This window comes from Salvelinus namaycush, chromosome 2, assembly GCF_016432855.1.
Source record: "Salvelinus namaycush isolate Seneca chromosome 2, SaNama_1.0, whole genome shotgun sequence".
Taxonomy (NCBI): domain Eukaryota; kingdom Metazoa; phylum Chordata; class Actinopteri; order Salmoniformes; family Salmonidae; genus Salvelinus; species Salvelinus namaycush.
Genome location: NC_052308.1, coordinates 26563063 through 26588274, shown reverse-complemented (window position 1 = coordinate 26588274; position 25212 = coordinate 26563063). Strand labels below are relative to the sequence as shown.

At 43.5% G+C, this 25212-nt stretch overlaps 2 protein-coding genes across 2 annotated transcripts in view; one reads left to right on the top strand and one right to left on the bottom strand.

Annotated features, from left to right (window-relative positions):
- LOC120020879 (C-Jun-amino-terminal kinase-interacting protein 2-like) overlaps positions 1 to 25212 on the top strand; it is a 130179-nt gene that overhangs the window by 4431 nt on the left and 100536 nt on the right. The gene's annotated exons all lie outside the window — the stretch shown is intronic.
- LOC120025060 (gastricsin-like) lies at positions 17196 to 22246 on the bottom strand. The gene is made up of 9 exons (XM_038969500.1): positions 22191 to 22246; positions 21858 to 21999; positions 21434 to 21551; positions 21086 to 21204; positions 20709 to 20908; positions 18207 to 18323; positions 17820 to 17967; positions 17560 to 17658; positions 17196 to 17348 (listed from the first exon to the last, which is right to left on the bottom strand). Exons 1-9 carry the CDS (start codon positions 22244 to 22246, stop codon positions 17196 to 17198), a joined length of 1152 nt encoding a protein of 383 aa, XP_038825428.1.

Below are 25212 nucleotides of genomic sequence, written 5' to 3'. Positions count from 1 at the left end.
GTGTGTGTGTGTGGCAGGCTTACAATGGTGGCAAAAAACAACATTTGAGAGTGAGCTGACCCTGGTGCTAGAGGGGGTACGCAGCTCGAGGTTGAATGTTTGAAGGGACTATAAACAGTTTGGGAACCACTGCTCTATAACATCCAGAAAGCCATACTGTAGCACATGTATTATTGTAGATCATGTGTTCCAACCTGAACTGAACTGGGATTTTTCATTCTTAAATAAGAAATGAGTGAGAGTGAGAGTGGGGTGAGAGGGAGAGGTCCTATGTTCCCTCAGCCCTATGTTCCCTCAGCCCTATTTTCCCTCAGCCCTATGTTCCCTCAACCTTTATTCCCTCAACCTTATGTTCCCTCAGCCCTATGTTCCCTCAACCTTTATTCCCTCAACCTTATGTTCCCTCAGCCCTATGTTCCCTCAACCTTTATTCCCTCAACCTTATGTTCCCTCAACCTTTATTCCCTCAACCTTATGTTCCCTCAGCCCTATGTTCCCTCAGTACCCACTGAACCAATTTCAATAAAAACTGGCCAAATAATTTGTATTGTAATCAAATTTTGCCTTGTTTGGGGACGGAGATCATTAGACTAATACCTAGTGTGCTTTGCAAGTGTTCATTTTCGCATAACATTTTGGTCATTTAGCAGACACGTTTATCACACCATAATGCCATCACACTTCGGACACCAATGCAGTATATTTGGAGTGATAGGGGCCATGAAATTGTGAGCTGCTATAAAAATAGTATAGAAAGGTATTTTGTATTTTGAAATAGTGTAACTTATTACAAAATACATTACATTGTAGTTCAGGCCAGTGAAATACAAATTATAATATACTTAAAAGTAATTATTTCAAAAACATGTAACTGAAATACTGCCCATCTCTGTTCCATCATGCAACAGTGGATCAACTCACCAATCAACATTTGTACAACGTGTGCATTTCATTACCCACCCTCCGCCCCCTCGACCCCTGGTTTAGAAGATAGAACCGGGGGAAACATAGGGCTTTAAGCATCAGCTGTCATAGCAGTTTACCGATCACTGTACCTGTACACAGCCAATCTGTAAATAGCACACCCAACTACCTCATCCCCATATTGTTATTTATCTTTTTGCTCTATTGCACCCCAGTATCTCTACTTGCACATAATAATCTGCACATCTATCACTCCAGTGTTAATGCTAAATTGTAATTATTTCGCCTCTATGGCCTATTTTTTGCCTTACCTCCCTAATCTTCTACATTTACACACACTGTACATAGATTTTTCTATTGTGTTAATGACTGTACGTTTGTTTATGCGTAACTCCGTGTTGTTGTTTTTGTCTCACTGCTTTGCTTTATCTTGGCCAGGTCACAGTTGTAAATGAGAACTTAATCTCAACTGGCCTACCTGGTTAAATAAAGTGAAATTAAATAAATAATTAAAGGGCTGAGGAAACATAGAATTGAGGAAACATAGTTTGAGAGGATATAAGGCCTTGGAAAATAGACATGGTCCCCCTTTGAAAGGTGTGCATTCTATGATGATTAGAATTTAGAGGCATACACAGGACTATTCTATGCTTCATTCTATGGCAGCTCCTCCTGAATGGAGTTCTGGAATCCTGAGTGGAGTTGCGCTCCTCTTAGAATTGATAGTTTAAGAATCCCCTCTCAGATTTGCGAGCTAATGTAGCTAGAATTCAATCCCATTACCAGAGAGATTGATCCTAGCTCCTAGCCCTTCCTTCCTTACCCTCCCAGGCTCTACTGCTCATTGGGACTAATGCTAACCAACCACTGGCTTATGTAAATAACATTGGGAACGACCTTGAGGTCCAGACAAGAAGATACAGACCAATCAGAGATACCGGACAGGGTCCCATGTCATGAGAGGAGGGTGAAAATAAAAATATCAACACCATAAGCACAAATGACAACCACAACTGACTGAGAAAGGGGAACGGGAAACAGTAGAGGCCTCAGTAAATAGGATGTGTCAGGTGTGTGTATGAAAGAATGAGCTGCAAAGAGAGAGTGACAGAGAGAAAGAGAGAGAGATGGCAGTGCTGTTTCGGGACTAAATGATGGCCACAGGATTCTCTCTCCCTTGTTCCTTTCAAAACAGGAAATAATACTTTCACTCCAGATGGTGGCAGCTTGGTTGCAATTATTTTGCTATTACTGCTCGGTGAGGTCATTTAGTGTTTCTCTTCTTTCCTTTTCTTTCCTTTTCTTTCTTTGCATGGTTAAAATACAATTTTAGTGTTGCAGTTCATCCACTGGTCAATAACAGCACTGTAGGGCTAACCAATAAGAACTGTTTGATCTGAACCAAAATCAGATACAAACAGTGTTATTGACTGCTATTCCACATAACCTGACTATTGTGGATTTGTGGATTTCCATACTTCAGAAGAGGCTGTTTGTGTGTGTGTGTGTGTGTGTGTGTGTGTGTGTGTGTGTGTGTGTGTGTGTGTGTGTGTGTTTATGAGCCCTGACTGAGTACTGTTGATTAGTATACTACAGGAGAGGCCTGTTCTCCAATATATGAGGATATGGTTAAGCACACACAATGTGCTAACTAAATCACTATGATAAATCGAGGGATCTTATGAGACAGCAGTCTTGAGTGTGTGTTTGTGGGTGTGTTCATGCGTGTTTACGTGAATGTATGTGAGAGAGAGAGAGAGTGTATGTGTGTGCTAGTGTTTTTGCTGTGAGTATATGCCATATACTTTAGATCTGAATAAGCAGGATATTTGGGAATCCTCCCACCAGGATTTCTGGAAACCCGGGGAATATAGGGAACGTTACCGGAATTTTGCAACCCTAGCCAGTGGTGTATTTGTGTAGTAGCCTACGGTCAGTCATTTATCTTACATAACCTCCAAATTGTTTTCCATGGGCACCATAAGCTTTGTGGGAGCTCTACTTCACACATACATGTGAGAAATATATCCCATTATATCTTGTCTATTTTTCCCTTCATAGACTGATGATCCATCAAAATAGTGACAGCACAGCGTGCGTGGAGTTAACTTGATTTACTGACATTTTCATTTCCATATGGAATATACGCCAATGACAGGCTGCTTTTAGCCTGATTTTGTGTAGAGAGAACATGGGACTAAATACCCTAGGTAGTGCTTAATTTGTAAATCGGGAGGTCCCGGAACACATGGTGAGTGCGAGGGGTGGGGGGTGGGGGGGGGTTTATCCGGGGCGGCTCTTAGGTACCGGGACACGTTGAGAAAATTTTTGTCAAAAACGTAGCAGCCAAGTAGCCTACTATCTATGGTGGTGAAACTCTCCAAGGTGCTGATTCATTCAAAGTATTTTAGACGTATGCACATACTTGAGTATAGCTGCAGGGCTTATGCAAGTCCGAATTTCTTATAGCCTAATCAAGGTACAACAACATGTTTAGATGACACTGCAGAACACCCACCATATCCACAAATACTCAGCTGTGGGGCTTACAAGACCCGAATTTCATATCATTTTCATGACATCAATGAAGCAGTAGAATAAATATCACAATATCGGAATATAACTTCAAATATAAATATAAAATATACATAATTAGGTTACAGCAGAACAAGCAAATATGAGAATATACAGGCCTCCTGCATATGTGATAATATAAAGCACATATTCAGATTACAAACTTGTTCTGTGATGTGAAGGTAAAGGAAAAAAAATCCTACCTTAGTTTTCAAAACCACCCACAATGACTCTCCCCATGTCAAGTCCATTTAACTCCTGAGAATCAACTTCTTGCTCAAAGCCATGAGTGAGCATGTGGCTGTGATGCCTCCTAAGGCTGTTCTGAAGACTCTGGCTGTAGTGTCAATTTATTTTTTCATTTTGCCTGTTAACCTGGGTGTCCTCTATAGCCATGTCTGCAATGCTTGCTGCCACGAGATGCTCCTTGGTTCAGGCATGTTCAAAACCTTTTTTCTGAGGGCTCTTTGTTGTTGTTGTTTTCCATCTGATGCATAGGATGTTGATTTACTGTACATTCCACCTACTCTTTGCTAGTTTAATCCCTCCAGTCGTTTCTAGACCACAGCTCCCTACCTTTTTGCATGTTGTGCAGCCCAACTTTGAATTCTGCATTACAAGCCAGGGGTTATACATTTGCTTGTTCTTGAACTGCAAATTGCACCTGCTCCGAGCACTTCGTCAGTGGATGCACTGCCCTCCTCCCCCCCAGCTCACTGTCTCCCTCTCCCACTGAGTCTGACTCGCTAGTAGGACTACTAGCTAGTGGAGGTGCCATTTAATATTTTTATACCTTTTATTTAACCTTTATTTAACTAGGCAAGTCAGTTAAGAACAAATTCTTATTTTACAATTACGGCCTACACCGGCCAAACCCTCCCTTAACCCGGACGACGCTGGGCCAATTGTGCGCCGCCCTATGGGACTCCCGGTCACGTCCGGTTGTGATACAGCCCAAGATCAAACCAGGGTCTGTAGTGACACCTCTAGCACTGAGATGCAGTGCCTTAGACCGCTGCGCTACTCGGGAGCTCGTGGTGATGCTGAACTGGTGGGATTAGCATCGCCATCAGGAACAGTTTGCCCCTCACTCCTCTCCTCCGGCACAGTTCTCTGACTCGTTCTGGGTTAGATTCACCATCTTTCTCTGGATTTTTGGAGTCAAGCTCGATTGCCTTTTCTCATCAATTTTTTTATTTGGCTTTTCCACGATTCAAATTCAGTAGGGTGTGTGACTAGGCTACGTGACGTGATTACGTAGGGACCTCTTCACTAGCTGACCACCACTACCAAGACCTATGTCAAGATCAGTTACTTACCCCACCGGCCCTCCCATAATCTTTATGTACAAATAAGAGAGCAGTTCTGGAATCAGAGAAGGATCACCGCGCTTTTACATGATGGTCTTTCTGGGGATCGGGAGAAATAACAAGGAGGTAAATTGATTTAATGCTGATCGCTTTTATTGGAATGTCTACAGTGCGAACAGTGAAATAATTAATAAATCATGCCGCGAGAGGTACTGGATCGGGGCCAATAGGTGCCGGAACAAACAAAGTCAAATCTGAGAGGTGCCGTATCCTGTTCCGACAGGATCCGGCTCAAATTAAGCACTGACCCTGGGATATAAACCACCATAAACCACCTGAGGAAATGTTTCCACAAATGTGAGTACTGAATAGTGTACCTAAATACATATGAACACCTTCAAATGTTGCAGTCTCTCTCTCCCTCTCTCTCTCTCTCTCTCTCTCTCTCTCTCTCTCTATCTAATTTGTATCTCTCTGTTTGGATGTGTGTACAGTATGATCTTTATATGCCGAGACTCTGGTTCTCTCCTTTTGTGGTTTCTACTCTCTATGATTGGAATGTGATTGAGGATTGCTAACCCCTTGCCTCTTTGGGTGGCTATTTCAATATGATCTCTTTTTTACATTCTGCCCCTTTGAAGCCAGCTGGATACTGGGATGGGGGGAGAGTGGAGCAGAGGGAGGGTAGGTGGGGAGGCATTCACCAGAGCAGGATACTGGGATGGGGGAAGAGTGGAGCAGAGGGAGGGTAGGTGGGGAGGCATTCTCCAGAGCAGGATACTGCCACAGAGTATAAGAGGCTTAAATAAAAACACACATTTTAGACTAAGAGTTGTCTCTTTCTCTGCCCCCTCCCCATCTCTTAATTTTTCTTTCTTTCTTTCTCTCTCATTCTCACCCATATTGCATTAAAGAATGACTATATCAATGATGGTAACTGAAATAACATGGGGTTTTTTGTGTTCTTTTTTTTTTTACTTTCCCATTTCCAAATGGGTCATTTTTGCGTAATCCTTCATGATTCGGTTCCATCAGTAAGACAGTAATCCTTTTTTTTTAATGGTTTATTTCTCTTCGCTTTTGCGCAAGCCTCGGAATTATATCAGAATGGTTTCTTATTGAACAGTCCTCCTACAAATGAATTCATTTTAATATGAAGTCCAATGTTATTATCAGACTCGGCCATGGATATCGACATGCCATAAGCACAAAGATGGTCCCCACTCACATTAATAAAATCATGTGTTTTCATTTCGCTATGTTTCCTGAGGTAATAGATGTCCTCCAGACCAGAAACTGTGTTTGTGCGGGGGCATGCACATGTCTCTCTGTGTGCCTGATTGAGTGAGACGGAGATAAAGCACACATGGGTAGATTGCTTGGTACCTCAGTCACATACCCCTTCTCTTTTTTCAAAAGACCAAAACATACTCTTTAGATTCCACCAGACAGCAACCCTGACAGTTGAACATTGGCATTGAGTTGAACAGTGAACACAGAGTGGAGACAGCCACAGATGAGAACACGGAGGCGAAGGAACTGCTCTGGGCCTGGTTTCCCAAAAGCATCTTAAGGCTAAGTTCATAATTAGAACCTTCGTAGGAGCATTGTTAAATCTCAGAGCTGTTTCCCAAAACCATCGTTATTAACGTTGCACTTGAAACATAGAATCACATGGTTTATCTGTCTCTATGTGACTGCCGATAACTTCAGAACAAAGTTGACTACAAATACTGCCAATGTCTTTGCAATTGATACAAACAAGTGACGTATAAAAATATGCTTCAAATACAAACCGAGATGATTGCATTAAAATATGAATAGTATTGCATTAAAATATGAAGTACATTTCATGTTCAATCAATTGAGTTCTATTTTGCTATTTGTAGGCTACTGTCTGTAATTTGTCTCAACATATTTCATGATGTGTAGCTAAACATGTATGCGATGATGTTCCAAATTGGTGATTTAGTGCATTTTTATTAGGTAAGCATTATAATAAGCTGCCTCAATATTTTCAGCCGTAGGTAGTAATATCTCTCAAGGATCTGATCCGTTGTCAGTATTGAGAAATAATTATAATATTAAGGCCAGTTTGAATGGAGAAAGCTGATCCGAGAGCAGCACTCCCTTTCTTTCAGTATTGACACTATGCCACAACAACGCACTTAGCAACTGTTCTCCCTAAGTGGTGTTTTGGGAAACGCATGTTACATCTTCAGCCGTTGTAGAAAAGATGCATTGTTAAAACACTTTTAAGCCTAAGTTCCATCGCTTTCGGGAAACCAGGCCCTGGTCTGCTTTGCTCTGCTCTGATATGATCACAAATGACAGAAGGAGAATGGAAGAACAAGTCTGTGGTTCAAGGACTGGTCATCAGTCTGAGAGAGGGACAGAGAGAAAGTGAGAGGGAGGGAGAGAAGGAGAGTATCGATACTGATATCATAGTACAGCACTGGCTATAGACCAGCAACAGGGCAGAGACAGAGACAGAGACCTGTCTACTTGAACTACACTACAAGTCAAATCACATCTGATACAATACACAGACACAACAGAAGAGATGTAGGATAGAATGGCAGTGGGGTTTACAATGGAAGACACATATTCATGGATCCCCCTTCCTCCTCAGTGTCATATCTAGGTTGTAAAAGACTGGGTTGTGACATGGTTTTGGTCTCTTGTCTCCATGCCCTAATAAGGCCACCGCTTTCTCTCTAACCTCATGATTTATGCAGGATCACGTGCAGAGGAAGAGACCAGTCATTGCTACACTGGCTAAGGAGAGGAGGGGGACACATTATGGCGTCATACACATTTCAACACTGCTTAAGCAGCGAGGGGGCATGCTGTATTATGTAGTGTCCGTCCGTCCGTCCGTCTGTCTCATCTGCTAAGTGCTGTGGCTCTCCTGCAGCCCTGCAATGTGTGTCACACAGACAGACAGACAGACAGACAGACAGACAGACAGACAGACAGACAGACAGACAGACAGACAGACAGACAGACAGACAGACAGACAGACAGACAGACAGACAGACAGACAGACAGACAGACAGACAGACAGACAGACAGACAGACAAAACGGAGTCTGTAGACAGACACAGCAGTACACTAAACTCCTGAACCTGACAAAGCACAATACCAAAATAATCATATAGTGAGGCAGTCAAAAGGGCTGGTTTAAATATGGAAATTAGCCAGTGGCGACCCGTCATTCAGGCTCTGCCCCACCTGTTTTGAGCCCCACATTTTAAGCAAAAAAATAAGTAAAAATAAATGATATATAGAGTATACTGTATTCAATGGGCGTCAATGGGCCTCACCCTAATAATTTGGTCTATTTTCACCTCTTCATTTCGCTTACTGTTTTACCTTGGTGGTGCACATGTAGCCTATAACCTGTTTTAGAGAAATGTAATCATCGAATATTGTAAGAACTTTCATTGTCTTTTTATATGCCCCCTTTATTTAATTTACAGTTCTGACTTGTTGTACAGGGAGAGCACTGTAAGAACGGCACATGTTCTGAATTCTGTCGCTGTACATTTCAAAAGTGCTGAACAAATAGTTATATTGACTACATCCGTTCTAGCTCGCTCATTAATGTCTTAATCAAAATTACGGATTGCCTCTTATTGCTTGTCGTCCCCTTATGCCATAGTTTGTACATCTCAATTGTCAATAGAAACAACATTTGTTTAAGCAAGTCAGCCATATCAGCTATGTTTTTTTAAATGCAGTAAATGCGGCTGAATGAACTGTTTCGCTGCCAGGCAAGGCTCCGCTGATAGCCAGCTGTAGCAGTGGTAAGGTGTTGGGACTGCTTTATGTAGGCCCTAACAGTTTGTGGGCACCGTTTGTCACCGTTATAGTAAAATTTATGTTTTGTTTAGTGTTGTGTTGTGTAGTGGCTTTGCTGGCATGCATCTAACATTTTTGGGGGTTTGCCCCACCAAGATTTACATGCTAAAATTGCCACTGATATTAGCGTAGGGGTTGTGAGCTATGTGTAAACATTGCTGCTATTTGAGCTAATTCTACTGATGATTATTGTATGGTTCTCTTCCTCAGTTTTCTGTCTGGATGTGCTGCGTCGGGCAGTCACATGTGTAATAGCATTCATTGATTAACTGATCAAGTGGAGAAACGGAGCCCTCAAGGACATGGGTGTATTCTTTTGGGTGAAACGTTCCGAACGTTGCAGATAGAAATGTAATGTATAGAGCTGAGGTGAATCCCTTTTTCTATTCTGTAATATTAAATTCATTCATTCACATTCTTCTCTTTACCGTGCTGTGATTGGCTCAGTTCTGTGCACCACTGGACCCGCCCACCGTAGTCAGGGCCACTCCCTGGAGTTACTGCAGCTGGAGGTGACATCACCCCATTTAACCTGTATGTGAGTCACTCCCCCACACCCACACACACATGCGCACAACACACACACACACACACACACACACAGACACACACACACACACACACACACACACACACACACACACACACACACACACACACACACACACACACACACACACACACTTCCCCATCTGCCCCTCTCTCATACCACACAGATGATGGGTCTCATCCCCCCCAGAAACCTGAAACATTCGTTTAGCCTCATCCTCCTTTTCCCATCTGGCTCTCCCTCCTTACTCATCTCTCTTCCCCTCCCTTTCTCCTCCTTTCCAATCAGCCAATCATGTGTCTTCATTCCCCCTGGTGTGTTGACAGCTGCCATGGCGACACGTATGGAGATCCAGCTGTAGTGCTTTTCCATCATGACGCTCAGACACAGACACAAAGACGCACACACACGCACATCCTGCTTCTGTTGATCTGGTATAATTGGTATTGCTCTGTTGGAGAAAAACAGATCTCCTGGAGATTCATTGGAGGAGGAGGAGGAGAAGGAGAGAGAAGAGGGGGGAGTAGGGGAGGAAGGTAGAGGGGAGAGGGCGAAGGAAGGAAGGTGGAGGAACTGATGTGTGACCTCATCTCCTCCCTCCTCCTCTGAGGTATTAACTTATTTTGAATCATCAATCATGTATTTCAATAGTCCAAGGTTGCTTCCTCTCCTTATCTTTATCCCTTTACCTGTTCTAATGTACGATCATCCACCAAAGGTTTTTCTTTCCATAACCTTCCCAGGTTTCTCTATATTTCTAGATTTGGACTTGTTGTGTAAAGGGCAATTCCATGCCAGGATGGCCCAAAGATATATATGATGTTTTGGATCTTCCTAAAATGAAGGTCTTTTGGGGGAAGAATTTATGCATCACTTTTGAAATCTGTATCCAAAAGAATAATTGAAAAATTGCAAATTAGAGATGGAATCCGCATTCGGGTAAACAGAACCTTTGTTATTGTTTTTGTTTTGTGGATGAAACGGAGGTAAGCTGCATCGAGCAGTGTGGTAAAAACCAATTGCAGTTTTATTTATTTTTTATTTCACCTTTATTTAACCAGGTAGGCTAGTTGAGAACAAGTTCTCATTTACAACTGCGACCTGGCCAAGATAAAGCAAAGCAGTGTGACACATTCAACAACACAGAGTTACACATGGAATCAACAAACATACAGTCAATAATACAATAGAAAAAGTCTATATACAGTGTGTGCAATTGAGGCAGGATAAGGGAGGTAAGGCAATAAATAGGCCATAGTGGCGAAATAATTACAATATAGCAATTAAACACTTGAGTGATAGATGTGCAGAAGATGAGTGTGCAAGTAGAGATACTGGGGTGCAAAGGAGCAAAATAAAAATAAAAATAACAGTATGGGGATGAGGTAGTTGGATGGGCTATTTACAGATGGACTATGTACAGGTGCAGTGATCTGTGAGCTGCTCTGACAGCTGGTGCTTAAAGCTAGTGAGGGAGATATGAGTCTCCAGCTTCAGTGATTTTTGCAGTTCGTTCCAGTCATAGGCAGCAGATAACTGGAAGGAGAAGCGGCCGAAAAGGAATTGGCTTTGTGGGTGAACAGTGACATATACCTGCTGGAGCGCGTGCTACGGGTGGGTGCTGCTATGGTGACCAGTGAGCTGAGATAAGGCGGGGCTTTACCTAGCAAAGACTTATAGATTACCTGGAGCCAGTGGGTTTGGCGACGAATATGAAGCGAAGGCCAGCCAACGAGAGCATACTGGTCGCAGTGGTGGGTAGTATATGAGGCTTTGGTGACAGAACGGATGGCACTGTGATAGACTGCATCCAATTTGCTGAGTAGAGTGTTGGAGGCTATTTTGTAAATTACATCGCCAAAGTCAAGGATCGGTAGGATAGTCAGTTTTACGAGTGAAGGATGCTTTGTTGCGAAATTGGAAGCCGATTCTAGATTTATTTTTGGATTGGAGATGCTTAATGTAAGTCTAGAAGGAGAGTTTATAGTCTAACCAGACACCTAGGTATTTGTAGTTGTCCACATATTCTAAGTCAGAACCGTCCAGGGTAGTGATGCTGGACAGGCGGGCAGGTGTGGGTAGCGATCGGTTGAAGAGCATGCATTTAGTTTTATTTGCATTTAAGAGCAGTTGGAGGCCACGGAAGGGGAGTTGAATGGCATTGAAGCTCGTCTGGAGGTTAGTTAACACAGTGTCCAAAGAAGGGCCAGAAGTATACAGAATGGTGTCGTCTGCGTAGAGGTGGATCAGAGAATCACCAGCAGCAAGAGCGACATCATTGATGTATACAGAGAAGAGAGTCGACCTGAGAATTGAACCCTGTGGCACCCCCATGGAGACTGCCAGATGTCCAGACAACAGGCCCTCCGATTTGACACACTGAACTCTGTCTGAGAAGTAGTTGGTGAACCAGGCGAGGCAGTCATTTTTACATTTTTTTGAATGGGGCATGCTTATTTAAGATGGTGAGGAAAGCACTTTTAAAGAATAACCAGGCATCCTCTACTGATGGATACCCGGGCCAGGTCGATTAGAAAGGCCTGCTCACTGAAGTGTTTTGGGGAGCGTTTGACAGTGATGGGGGGTGGTTGTTTGACCGCAGACCCATTACGGACGCAGGCAATGAGGCAGTGATCGCTGAGTTCCTGGTTGAAGACAGCAGAGGTGTATTTGGAGGGCAGGTTGGTTAGGATGATATCTATGAGGGTGCCCGTGTTTACGGATTTGGAGTTGTACCTGGTAGGTTCATTGATAATTTGTGTGAGATTGAGGGCATCAAGCTTAGATTGTAGGATGGCCGGGGTGTTAAGCATGTCCCAGTTTAGGTCACCTAACAGCACGAGCTCTGAAGATAGATGGGGGGCAATCAATTCACATATGGTGTCCAGGGCACAGCTGGGAACAGAAGGTGGTCTATAGCAAGTGGCAACGGTGAGAGACTCGTTTCTGGAAAGGTGGATTTTTAGAAGTAGAAGCTCAAATTGTTTGGGCACAGACCTGGATAGTAAGACAGAACTCTGCAGGCTATCTCTGCAGTAGATTGCAACACCGCCCCCTTTGGCAGTTCTATCTTGTCGGAAAATGTTACAGTTAGGGATGGAAATGTCAGGGTTTTTGGTGGTGTTCCTAAGCCAGGATTCAGACACGGCTAGGACATCCGGATTGGCATAGTGTGCTAAGGCAGTGAATAAAAGGAACTTAGGTAGGAGGCTTCTAATGTTAACATGCATGAAACCAAGGCTTTTGCAGTTACAGAAGTCAACAAATGAGAGCGCCTGGGGAATGGGAGTGGAGCTAGGCACTGCAGGGCCTAGATTAACCTCTACATCACCAGAGGAACAGAGGAGGAGTAGGATAAGGGTACGGCTAAAGCCTATAAGAACTGGTCGTCTAGTACATTCGGAACAGAGAGTAAAAGGAGCAGGTTTCTGGGCACGGTAGAATAGATTCAAGGCATAATTTACAGACAAAGGTATGGTAGGATGTGAATACAGTGGAGGTAAGCATATGCATTGAGTGACGATGAGAGAGATATTGTCTCTAGAAACATATTTTAAACCAGGTGAGGTCACCTGTGGGAGGTGGAAATAAAGGGTTAACTAAGGCGTAATGAGCAGGGCTAGAGGCTCTACAGTGAAATAAGGCAATAATTACTAACCAAAACAGCAATGGACAAGGCATATTGACATTAGGGAGAGGCATGCGTAGCCGAGTGATCATAGGGATCCAGTGAGTCGCTCAGCGGACCGGAGACACGGCGATTCAGGCAGCTAGCGGGCTGGGGCTAGCAAGCTAGCAGAAGGGCCTTAGAGAGACGTCGCGAAGGAAGAAGTCTGTTGTAGCCCCCTCGTGCTGTTACATCGGCAGACCAGTCGTTGTGGATCAGCAGGGATCCGTGTGGTAAAGGGTCCAGGCCAATTGGCAAAATAGGTATTGTAGTCCAAGGAGTGGATGATGGACCTCTTCAGCTAGCCGGGAGATGGGCCTAGCAAAGGCTAGCTCCAGGCTAATTGGTTCTTGCTTCGGGACAGAGACGTTAGCCAGGAGTGGCCACTCGGATAGCAGCTAGCTAGCTGTGATGATCCAGGTGAAAAGGTTCAGAGCTTGCGGTTGGAATCCGGAGATATGGAGAAAAATGCAAAATGCTGGGCAGTGGCTAGCTGACTACTAGCTAGTAGCTAGTTAGCTGGCTAGCTTCTGTTGGGGTTCCGGTTCAAAAGTAAAGAAAGTAGCAGATCCATACCACATTGGGTGAGGCGGATTGCAGGAGATTATGTTGAAGTTGAGGTTAAGAAAAATATAAAAAAATATATGCGAAGGAAAAAGATATAAAAAGATAAATACACGGGACACGACAAGACGAGGACAAAAGACGTCTGACTGCTACGCCATCTTGGATAAAGTACACATTGGTGTTCTATTGCACGCGCAATGATGTTTGAGGGGAAAAAATTGTGTTTGTTTGCAGTCACTTCTTTGGTGTTGTAACATCCCAAACGGACATGGCAGTTTCACCATGAAGGATTCCAGCTTTAAAGCTGTGAAATGTGTGATATTTTGGCCATATCCAGTCTTTCTTTAAGAAACTACAGCGATGAGTCTGTAGATGCTATAATGCCAATATTAGTGTCATCTGGACCCTTACTGTGTGTTCTGTAATATGAGTAGTGTTTAGACAAGAAACTTTATTTACATTCATTTATGGACATTTAAAAAATATATAAATGTCTCCAAAGAACGCTTTTTGGATTTTGTTAATTTTTAGACATATTGTTTTAAACAATATACTCTACAGGTACATCATCATTTCTAGAGTGGGCTCTCTGCTACTTTTATTGACTGCAGGCTGTGATCTGTATTATTAAGGATGATTGGTAATGTGATATTCATGTTAGGAATCAAATCAATTCACATTTTATTTGTCACATACACATGGTTAGCAGATGTTAATGCGAGTGTAGCAATGCTTGTGCTTCTAGTTCCGACAGTGCAGTAATATCTAACAAGTAACCTAACAATTCCCCAACAACTATCTAATACACACAAATCTAAAGGGGTGAATGAGAATATGTACATGTAAGTATATGGATGAGAAATGGCCGAGCGGCATAGGCAAGGTGAAATAGATTATATAAAATACAGTATATACATATGATATGAGTAATGTAAGATATGTAAACATTATTAAAGTGGCATTATTTAGAGTGCATTGTATAAAGTGACTAGTGATCCATTTATTAAAGTGTCCAGTGATTGGGTCTCAATGTAGGCAGCAGCCTCTCTGAGTTAGTGATTGCATCTACTTCCGGCGCCGACAGAGATGGCCGCCTCGCTTCGCATTCCTAGGAAACTATGCAGTATTTTACATTTTTATGTGTTATTTCTTACATTGTTACCCCAGGAAATCTTAGGTTTTATTACATACAGTCGGGAGGAATTATTGAATATAAGAGCAACGTCAACTCACCAACATTACGACCAGGAATACGACTTTCCCGAAGCGGATCCTCTGTTTGGTCCACCACCCAGGACAATGGATCGGATCCCAGTCGGCGACCCAAAACAACTGCGCCGCAGAAGGGGCAGAGGAAGCGGTCTTCTGGTCAGGCTCCGTAGACGGGCACATCGCGCACCGCTCCCGAGCCTACTACTCGCCAATGTCCAGTCTCTTGACAACAAGGTAGACGAAATCTGAGCAAGGGTTGCCTTCCAGAGAGCCATCAGAGATTGTAATGTTCTTTGTTTCACGGAAACATGACTCACTCGGGATACGTCATCAGAGTCGGTACAGCCACCATCTCTCTGGTAAGAAGAAGGGTGGGTGTCACGGCCGTCGAAAGAAGTGGACCAAAGTGCGTGTGGTAAGCGTACATTTCCTTTTATTATAGAATGTAGACACGAAAGGTATGTGGCAGGGTCTACAGTCAATCACGGACTACAAAAGGAAAACCAGCCCCGTCGCGGACCACGATGTCTTGCTCCCAGACAAACTAAACAACTTCTTTGCCCGCTTTGAGGACAATACATTGCCACTGACATGGCCCGCTACCAAAACCTGCGGGCTCTCCTTCACTGCAGCCAACGTGAGTAAAACATTTAAACGTGTTAACCCTCGCAAGGCTGCCGGCCCAGACGGCATCCCCAGCCGCGTCCTCAGAGCATGCGCAGACCAGCTGCCTGGTGTGTTTACAGACATATTCAATCAATCCTTATCCCAGTCTGCTGTTCCCACATGCTTCAAGAGGGCGACCGTTGTTCCTGTTCCCAAGTAAGAGAAGGTAACTGAGCTAAATGACTATCGCCCCGCAGCACTCACTTCCATCATCATGAAGTGCTTTGAAAGATTAGTCAAGGACCATATCACCTCCACCCTACCTGACACCCTAGACCCACTCCAATTTGCTTACCGCCCCAATAGGTCCACAGACGACGCAATCGCAATCACACTGCACACTGCCCTAACCCATCTGGACAAAAGGAATACCTATTTAAGATTGCTGTTCATCGACTACAGCTCAGCATTTAACACCATAGTACCCTCCAAACTTGTCATTAAGCGCAAGACCCTGAGTCTCGACCCCGCCCTGTGCAACTGGGTCCTGGAATTCCTGACGGGCCGCCCCCAGGTGGTGAGGGTAGGTAACAACATCTCCACCCCGCTGATCCTCAACACTGGGGCCCCACAAGGGTGCGTTCTCAGCCCTCTGCTGTACTCTCTGTTCACCCATGACTGCGTGGCCATGCACGCCTCCAACTCAATCATCAAGATTGCAGACGACACTACAGTGATAGGCTTGATTACTAACAACGACGAGATGGCCTACAGGGAGGAGGTGAGGCCCCTTAGAATGTGGTGTCAGGAAAATAACCTCACGCTCAATGTCAACAAAACAAAGGAGATGATCGTAGACTTCAGGAAACAGCAGAGGGAGCAGCCCCCTATCCACATCGACAGGACAGTAGTGGAGAATTTGGAAAGTTTTAAGTTCCTCGGCGTACACATCACGGACAAACTGAAATTGTCCACCCACACAGACAGCGTGGTGAAGAAGGCGCAGCAGCGCTAATGAGAGCTTGTTTGTCCATTTCATATTATACACTGCTGCTGCTCTCCTGAGGATACTTAGGACTAAATGCCATTTAACAGATGTGTGATATTTAGTTATTTCTATATGTATGATGTGTAGATGGTTGGATATATTTACAGGCTCCAATTGGGTAAAGCTGCTCTTGTTGTGTTTTGTTGCAGTTTCTGGCAACAGTCAGTGGTGAATGTGAGGTGTGATTTCAGTCTTACAGGCATCATGAGCTTGATGTGTCAGATACAGGGATTCAAAACAAATAGGATTATTGTGCACTTCAATAGTTTATTCAGTCTAAATGGAAGCTAAACAAACACCAAATACATCCAGTCTTGAGATGAAATGTGTTTAAGTGTCAAAAATCATATTTTCATATTTCACTGTATTTCTGTATGTCATTTTCTTTTTCACTCAACTCAGAATTGCAACTCAGCATCATGATGCAATCAGCAACATGGCTGAACCTGTGTTCACATCCGATGTTGTCTGGGAACTAGGAGGTTGTCATTGCAATGCCAGAGTAGAAAGGAAACAACCTTACACCTTACAGCTGAACTGAATATATTAGCAGATGTCATCTAACAAAGACCACAGCTTTAACCCAATGATGCCCATGCTTGCTTTAACCCCACTGGACCAAAGACAAACTGACCCACAGTGGTTGCCATGGGTAATATGCGTATTATAATGACCAGAGTGGTTGCCATGGGTAATAGATGTATTATAATAACCAGAGAGGTTGCTATGGGTGATTCAGAATAGATGCCTTTTGTGATTGATGTTCTAGAATGGCCAGAGGTGGAATAGATTCTGTGTGAGGTTTGGGATGGTAGACTTCTAAGAACGGTCGGTGTCTGTGTTGGTTTGCGGTCATGGTCATGTTGGTCAGGTTTAGGCTGCGGTGGCAAAGCCCACTTGGTTGCTTGTGCGGTCGTAGACGGAGTAGTACTGCATGAGGAAAACATCTCCCAAAATCCACAGGGGCTGTCCGTTCTGGGACGGCAGGTAGGTGGGGCTGATCCCCACGGAGCAGACCTGGTTGTTCTGGATAGAGAGGAGAACACGCATGTTGAGTGCAATACACACACACACAGGCAGATAAACACACATGCACTACTGACACATGGCTTAGGCATGCACAAGGCTTATGGACCAGCTTGAGCCATCTAAAATGGCCTTCATTATCCTAACATCAGTCATAGATGGTAACACACGGACAGACACACACACACACACACCACACACACTAACTCACCTGCTGGATGTATGCAGATGGCGGCAGGGGGAAGTTGATTCCATTGATGGTGAAGGTGAGAGTAGGCAGGCTGTTGATCTGGTTACAGTTCACTGTGTACTACATCAACAAACAATTCAAAGACATGAGTGACACAAAACATCCCTGTACTGGTTAACTCTGTTCTGCACTGGTTTTCGCAACCTCTCCCTTTTGGATTACACTGGTTTATGGTGTCAGTTAGTACTGGTCTGTATTGGTCTATAATGGCTTTCTGCTACCTGTCCGTACTGGTCCTGCTGGGCTCCAATGGACTGCATCAGGGTTCCCATGATCTGTCTGGGTGCAGTCAGCATGGAGGTGCCTGTATCCACGATGGCCTGGCAGCCTTGCCCACACCACCCTGTCTCCTGACCGTTGATCTGGAACCTGGAGGTGTACCAGGGTTAGTGTTAGACAGACAGACAGACAGACAGACAGACAGACAGACAGACAGACAGACAGACAGACAGACAGACAGACAGAGACAGACAGACAGACAGACAGAGACAGACAGACTAACATTGACAGCGGCCTTAGACATTTTTCACCCCAGCTTTTCCAGTCTCTTAGTGGTTCTGATGTCAGTGTATGGTTAAGTATGTTTAGTTGTTGTGGTTGATCCTGACCCTTGGATGCCGATCTGCCAGTATGTCTGGGAGGTGACGGGGGTCCAGTAGATCTGACCCTGATACTTGGTGTTGTCCACTTCTCCAAACGACAGCTCACTGCCCTGCTGGCCGTCCCTGCACAGAAAAAGAGTTTTAAATCATCTAACAGTTTTACAAATAAAGTAGGTGGTTGGCAAGAAGATGGTTCACTCTTCACAGAAGACACTTCTCTCCTCAAAAATGTTATGTCTTATATCAGTGATACAGTTTCCGGAGCAGGAATAATGAATATAACATTGATTATGTACATAATTAAGTAAGTACATAATTGAAGTATATTACCCAGTCACCTAGAAAGCGAACACATTGGCTTGCAGAAGGTTCTGTGATATCTGTGTGTATTTTATATTGAAGTCCGGTAGTAGTACATTATATGTGTGGTAAGTAAGTAGGGGTAGGGGTACAGATGTCGGATCTTAACTTGATCACTTTTTTGTCACTGATAATTTTCCTGCTGCATCAGGAAATAGAAATGATCGTGGGGTGAAGTGGGTTAGGGCTTCTGCCTTCAGCGAGCACGTATAACCCTACCATTCCAGCCCATACCTTTCTGGCACAAATATCTCAATCCCCCCAATTTACTAGATTTATTTACACATTTTAAATATGGACAGTCTAGGGATATTTTACCCCCGATCTTAATTATAAATGACCATATCAGACACTTTTGGAAAACATAAACAGGAAACCAATTGTAACTATAGGCTACACCAACATTAGTGGCAGGTAAATTCCCACAGTAGATTATTTCTATTGTATGGAATGCTTGTCAAATAGATAAATCACCCTTAGTCTGTTCAAAAAGTACTCTGTTGTTCTGATTACAATACCAAACAGAGGGTGAACATATCTTGAAACACTTTGGTTGCAAGCAGGACTAAGGTAACGCCGACATCGTCTTTTAGGGAGCGGTAATAAAGTAATTGTGAAAAGGTGTGAAAAGGTACTGTTTGTTTCCCTGGCTGAGTTGATGAGCTGATTTGGGCCATCATCTGATTGACAAATGTAGGTCTGCTGTGGAACAATAAACTTTCCTCCAGTTTGGATGCTTGTCTGTGTTTTATAGTTCGGCTATGTATAATTTATATAGTTCTAGTCTTTGGTGTGAATTGGAAGCCTGTATTGTGTGCCTTTAATATTTTATTTCTTAAAGCTGTCAAGATGTTTATACATGAGCCTATCCAAAGACCATTTAGTTGAGCTGAGATACTCTTCTTTGTGTAAATGATCAGACTATTCGTTTTACTTCTTGAAAACATTTAAATAAATGTAATTAACTTGTGGGTCTAATGTAGTCTCAGGCTGGTCACTAGATCGCTCAGCACTGGATGCAAACTCCTGAGGTTCGTAGTGAGCTGCTTAGACCACTGCACTATTGCAGTTCACAATGCTCTAGCGAGCATTAAGAATATTCTGAATACTGATGATACATAGGCGCGTCATTTTGTATTATTTTGTTTTAAGCCTTCCCCAAACCATAGCCCTAAACTTAACCACTCTGAATTAATTCCTGAACTGTTAACCTTTGAGTTGTTTCTGTTATAATCCTGTAACCACGCGAAATGAATGCTTCAAAAATAGACATTGATCCATGAGTCAAAGGGCAGTGGGCCGAATTTGAACCCATGCCGAGGGTCGGGGTCAGTGGCTGTAACTGCTGGACCACACAGGAATTAAGTAAAACAATGATTAATTCTGCCTATTGCTTTCCTTCAACATATAATTAAACAGTTAATGTAAAGCAACAGATTTTCCCAAACGAAAATATATCTACCCCCTACGAATATGCCCGTTTATTATAATCCACATAAGAATTAACACGAGACACGCCGTAGCCTTCACGTAGCCTACATAAGATACAATGTAGGTATGGTACTGCTTTGTATACAAACACGCTTCCAGCCGCCCACTGGAACAATTCTAAATACTTCTTCAGATATTCAAATCCTCCTGCTGCAAGATTATTTTCCTCCTGTGATGAAAGCGGTCCAATTAAAAGCTGACATCTGTAGTGGTATATGTGTGGTAAGTAGTGGTAGTGGTATAAGTGTGGTAAGTAGTAGGATATATGTGATAAGTAGTGGTAGTGGTATATGTGTGGTAAGTTGTGGTAGTGGTATATGTGTGGTAAGTAGTGGTAGTGGTATATGTGTGGTAAGTTGTGGTAGTGGTATATGTGTGATAAGTAGTGGTAGTGGTATATGTGTGGTAAGTTGTGGTAGTGGTATATATGTGGTAATTATTGGTAGTGGTATATGTGTGGTAAGTAGTGGTAGTGGTATATGTGTGGTAAGTTGTGGTAGTGGTATATATGTGATAAGTAGTGGTAGTGGTATATGTGTGGTAAGTAGTGGTAGTGGTATATTTGTGGTAAGTATTGGTAGTGGTATATGTGAGGTGAGTAGTGGTAGTGGTAAGTAGTGGTATATATGTGGTATAAGGGATGGTAGGAGTACTGACCTGGTCATGTAGAATGCAAATATGTTAGCCTGCAGAAGGTTCTGAGACATCATGTTGTCCATGACGGGAGTCTCTTGTCCGGCTGAGATGGAAGGGTAGGACAGGCCAAGGATACCATCAAACTGGGCCACAACAAAATTCTGACCTGGCTCGTCAGTGCTCAGACCAATCTCCTGGTTGGTGAGGATAATACCACCGACCTAAAGAGGGGACAAACAACACACACACTCAGCATCATGGAAACACTTTGGTTTTATTAGAATGGAAGTACATGTACTGTTGTGGCTGTATCTGTTGTGGCTTTTTATTGCAGGTTGTGAAGAGTAACTGTGTTAGAAGTAGTTAAGTATTTGTAAGGTTGTTATGGTGGGACTCACGTTGACGGTGTCGTATCCGAAGACTCCACTGAGACTGCCAGCTCCGTAGGGCAGGTAGAAAGTTTCCCCATTAGCTGAGTAGGTGGACGACTGCTGGGGGTTGAACTTTGTGTGGGTGTCTGCAGGAGGAAGGGTCACAAACAACTTAGAGGAAATATACTGTCTACAATGTATTTATCTGGGAATGGTGTAGAAGTTATAATGGACTTAAATATCTCTGATGGTAGTAGTAGCAGTAGTAGTAGTAGTAGTACAGTTAGTAACATTTACTGTTGAGGAAGTAGTAGTTAATTGATACACATAGTAGGTAGTTGTAATATTGTCATGAAGCTATCCAGCTGTACTCACTGCAGGCCTGAGTGTTGCAGAGTACAGAGTCAACCCACAGGTTGGCAGAGCCAGTGTCAAACAACACCTGGAAGGACTGGGGGGGAGTACCGATGGTGATGGCTCCATAGTAGGTGGTCTGGAAAACACAACAGGGAAAATACAGCTGACAAAAGATAGAGGTGCTGCTAATACATTCAGACAACAACGCATCAGATCTAGAATGGTTGGCGTGGTTTAGACTCTACTTCATGGAGTTAGACGTTATCTTGACATGGTTGTTATCTCGTTAGACCTAGAATTCACATTTTCTACATTAGCCTACATCATAGAACTTCATTCTGGTATATGAAAATAGACTACTGTGGACATAGACAGATATAGACAGGACATTGAGTAACATTCTAGATAGACCATACGCTTGGGTTTTAGAGCATGTACGTACGTCGGCGTAGTTGTTGATGTACATGGTGGTGGAGCCAGCGAACTCGTCAGGAAAGTATTTGAGAGCGGGGTCTTGGTAGGGCAGGTGTTCTCCCTTCTCCATCATTCTCTCACGGATTGACTTATGCTTCACCAGAGGGATCCTAGGGTAACAAGCACACAGATACACTCAGATAGGAAGTCGAACTCTGCAAATGCAAATAGTTGTAGAGAGAGCGACAAGGAGTTATCATTGACTATGAGAGATGAGAAAAGAAAATTGTGTTTTAGGGAGAATTTAAGGAAAAAGAGCATCTGGATGGAGTGAAAAAAAAAAAAAAAAGTGAGTACTAACCTGTGGATTCCCTCAGCGAGCACAGCACATACCAGCACAATAACGAGACACTTCATGGTCACTCCTGAAATCACAGCCAGTGGTGGATACACCTTAGCTTGGGTCAGGACTGTTCTTATATACTGTACCAAACACACATATGTGCACACATGAATGCAAGCGGGTGTGATATGGGTACGCGTGAGTGTGTGTACACATCCCTTATCAGACTTAAGGAGGTGACTATCAGCTTCTTTTTCCCCTGACTCCACATTCTCTATTCAGTGTGCAGGCTTACCCCTACTCCCCTGTACCGATAACCAAAACAGTACTATTAGTTTACTGAACCTTTATAAGGGAGATAACCAGATTAGATATATTTTAACAAACCGAAGGCAATGCCAAATCTTTTCGCTTACGGTAGCGCTATAGGTTCAGTGGTGTCAGAAGTGTTTTTGCTATTTTCACAACCACAATTATGAGACATCTCCAGACACAAACATTGGTAGTAGAATGGCCTTTACTGAAGAGCTCAGTGACTTGAAATTAAAATTAAATCAAATTTTATTGGTCACTTATACATATTTTGATTTATTTTATTGTGGGTGTAGTGAAATGCTTGTGTTCCTAGCTCCAACAGTGCAGAAGTATCTAACAGATCACAACATTACAAACTAATCTAAAAGTACAATAATGTAATTAAGAAATATATAAATATTAGATTGATCAATGTCGGAGTGGCATTGACTAAAATACAATAGAATTGAATACAGTATATACATATGAGATGAGCAAATCAAATCAAATATTATTGGTCACATAGACATGGTGAGCAGATGTTAATGCGAGTGTTGCGAAATGCTTGTGCTCCTAGTTCCGACCATGCAGTAATATCTAACAAGTAATCTAACAATTTCACAACAACAAAGGAATGAATAAGAATATGTACATAATAACATATGGATGAGCGATGGCCGAACGGCATAGGCATGATGCAGTTGATGGTATAGAGTACAGTATATACATATGAGATGAGTAATGTAGGGTATGTAAACATTATATAAAGCGGCATTGTTTAAAGTGGCTAGTGATACATTTATTACATCCAATTTTTAATTATTAAAGTGGCTAGAGATTTGAGTCAGTATGTTGGCAGCAGCCACTCAATGTTAGTGATGGCTGTTTAACAGTCGGATGGCCTTGAGATAGAAGCTGTTCTTCAGTCTCTCGGTCCCAGCTTTGATTCACCTGTACTGACCACACCTTCTGGATGATAGAGGGGTGAACAGGCCGTGGCTTGGGTGGTTTTTGTCCTTGATGATCTTTTTGGCCTTCCTGTGACATCGGCTGCTGTAGGTGTCCTGGAGGGCAGGTAGTTTGACCCCGGTGATGCATTGGGCAGACCACACCACCCTCTGGATAGCCTTGCGGTTCCGGGCGGTGCAGTTGCCATAGCAGGTGGTGATACAGCCTAACAGGATGCTCTCAATTGTGCATCTGTAAAGGTTTGTGAGGGTTTTAGGAGTCAAGTCAAATTTATTACGCCTCCAGAGCTTGAGGAGGCACTGTTGCGCCTTCTTCACCACTGTCTGTGTGGGTGGACCATTTCAGAACGTCATTGATGTGTACGCCGAGGAACATGAAGCCTTCCACCTTCTCCACTGCTGTCCCATCGATGTGGATAGGGGCGTGCTCACTCTGCTGTTTCCTGAAGTCCACGATCAGCTCCTTTGTTTTGTTGACGTTGAGTAGGAGTTTTTTTTCCTGGCACCACTCTCTTAGGGCCCTCACCTCCTCCCTGTAGGCTGTCTCATCATTGCTGATAATCAGGCCTACTACTTTTGTGTTGTCTGCAAACTTGATGATTGAGTTGGAGGCGAGTGTGGCCACACAGTCATTGGTGAACAGGGAGTACAGGAGGGGGTTGGCATGCACCCGTGTAGGGTCCCTGTGTTGAGGATCAGCGAAGTGGAGGTGTTGTTTCCTACCTTCACCACCTGGGGGCGGCCCGTCCTGAAGTCCAGGACCTAGTTGCACAGGGCAGGGTTCAGACTATAGGCCCTGAGTTTAATGATAAGCTTGGAGGGTACTATGGTGTTGAATGCAGAGCAATAGTCAATGAACAGCATTCTTACATAGATATTCCTCTTGTCCAGATGGGATAGGGCAGTGTGCAGTATGATGGTGATTGCATCATCTGTGGATCTATTGGGGCGGTAAGCAATTTGACGTGGGTCTATGGTGTCAGGTAAATTAGAGGTGATATGATCCTTAACTAGTCTCTCAAAGCACTTCATGATGACAGAAGTGAGTGCTAAAAGGCGATAGTCATTTAATTCAGTTACCTTAGCTTTCTTGGGTACAGGAACAGTGGTGGACATCTTGAAGCAAGTGAGGACATCAGACTGGGATAGGGAGAGATTGAATATGTCCGTAAACACTCCAGCCAGCTGATCTGTGCATGCTCTGAGGACACGGCTAGGGATGCCTTTCTGGGCTGGCAGCCTTGCGAGAGTTAAAACGCTTAAATGTCTTACTCACGTCGGCCACGGGGAAGCAGAGCCCACAGTCCTCGGTAGTGGGCCGCGCCAGTGGTACAGTGTTATCCTCAAAGCGGGCGAAGAAGGTGTTTAGCTTTTCCGGAGAAAAGACGTCGGTGTCCGCAATATGGCTGGTTTTCCCTTTGTAATCCGTGATTGTCTGTAGACCCTGCCACATATGTCTCGTGTCTGAGCCATTGAATTGCAACTCCACTTTGTCTCTTTACTGTTGGTAGAACTTTAGTGGCGTTTTACTCAGTTTTGCTTTTTTTAAATACCCAGCTACAATAAATGCAGCCTCAGGATATGTGGTTTCCAGTTTGCTTAAAGTCCAGTGTAGTTCTTTGAGAGCCGTCGTGGTATCGGCTTGAGGGGGATATACACGGCTGTGACTATAACCGAAGAGAATTCTCGTGGGAGGTAATATGGTCGACATTTGATTGTGAAGTATTTTAGGTCAGGTGAACAAAAGGACTTGAGTATATGTAGTTATCACATTCACA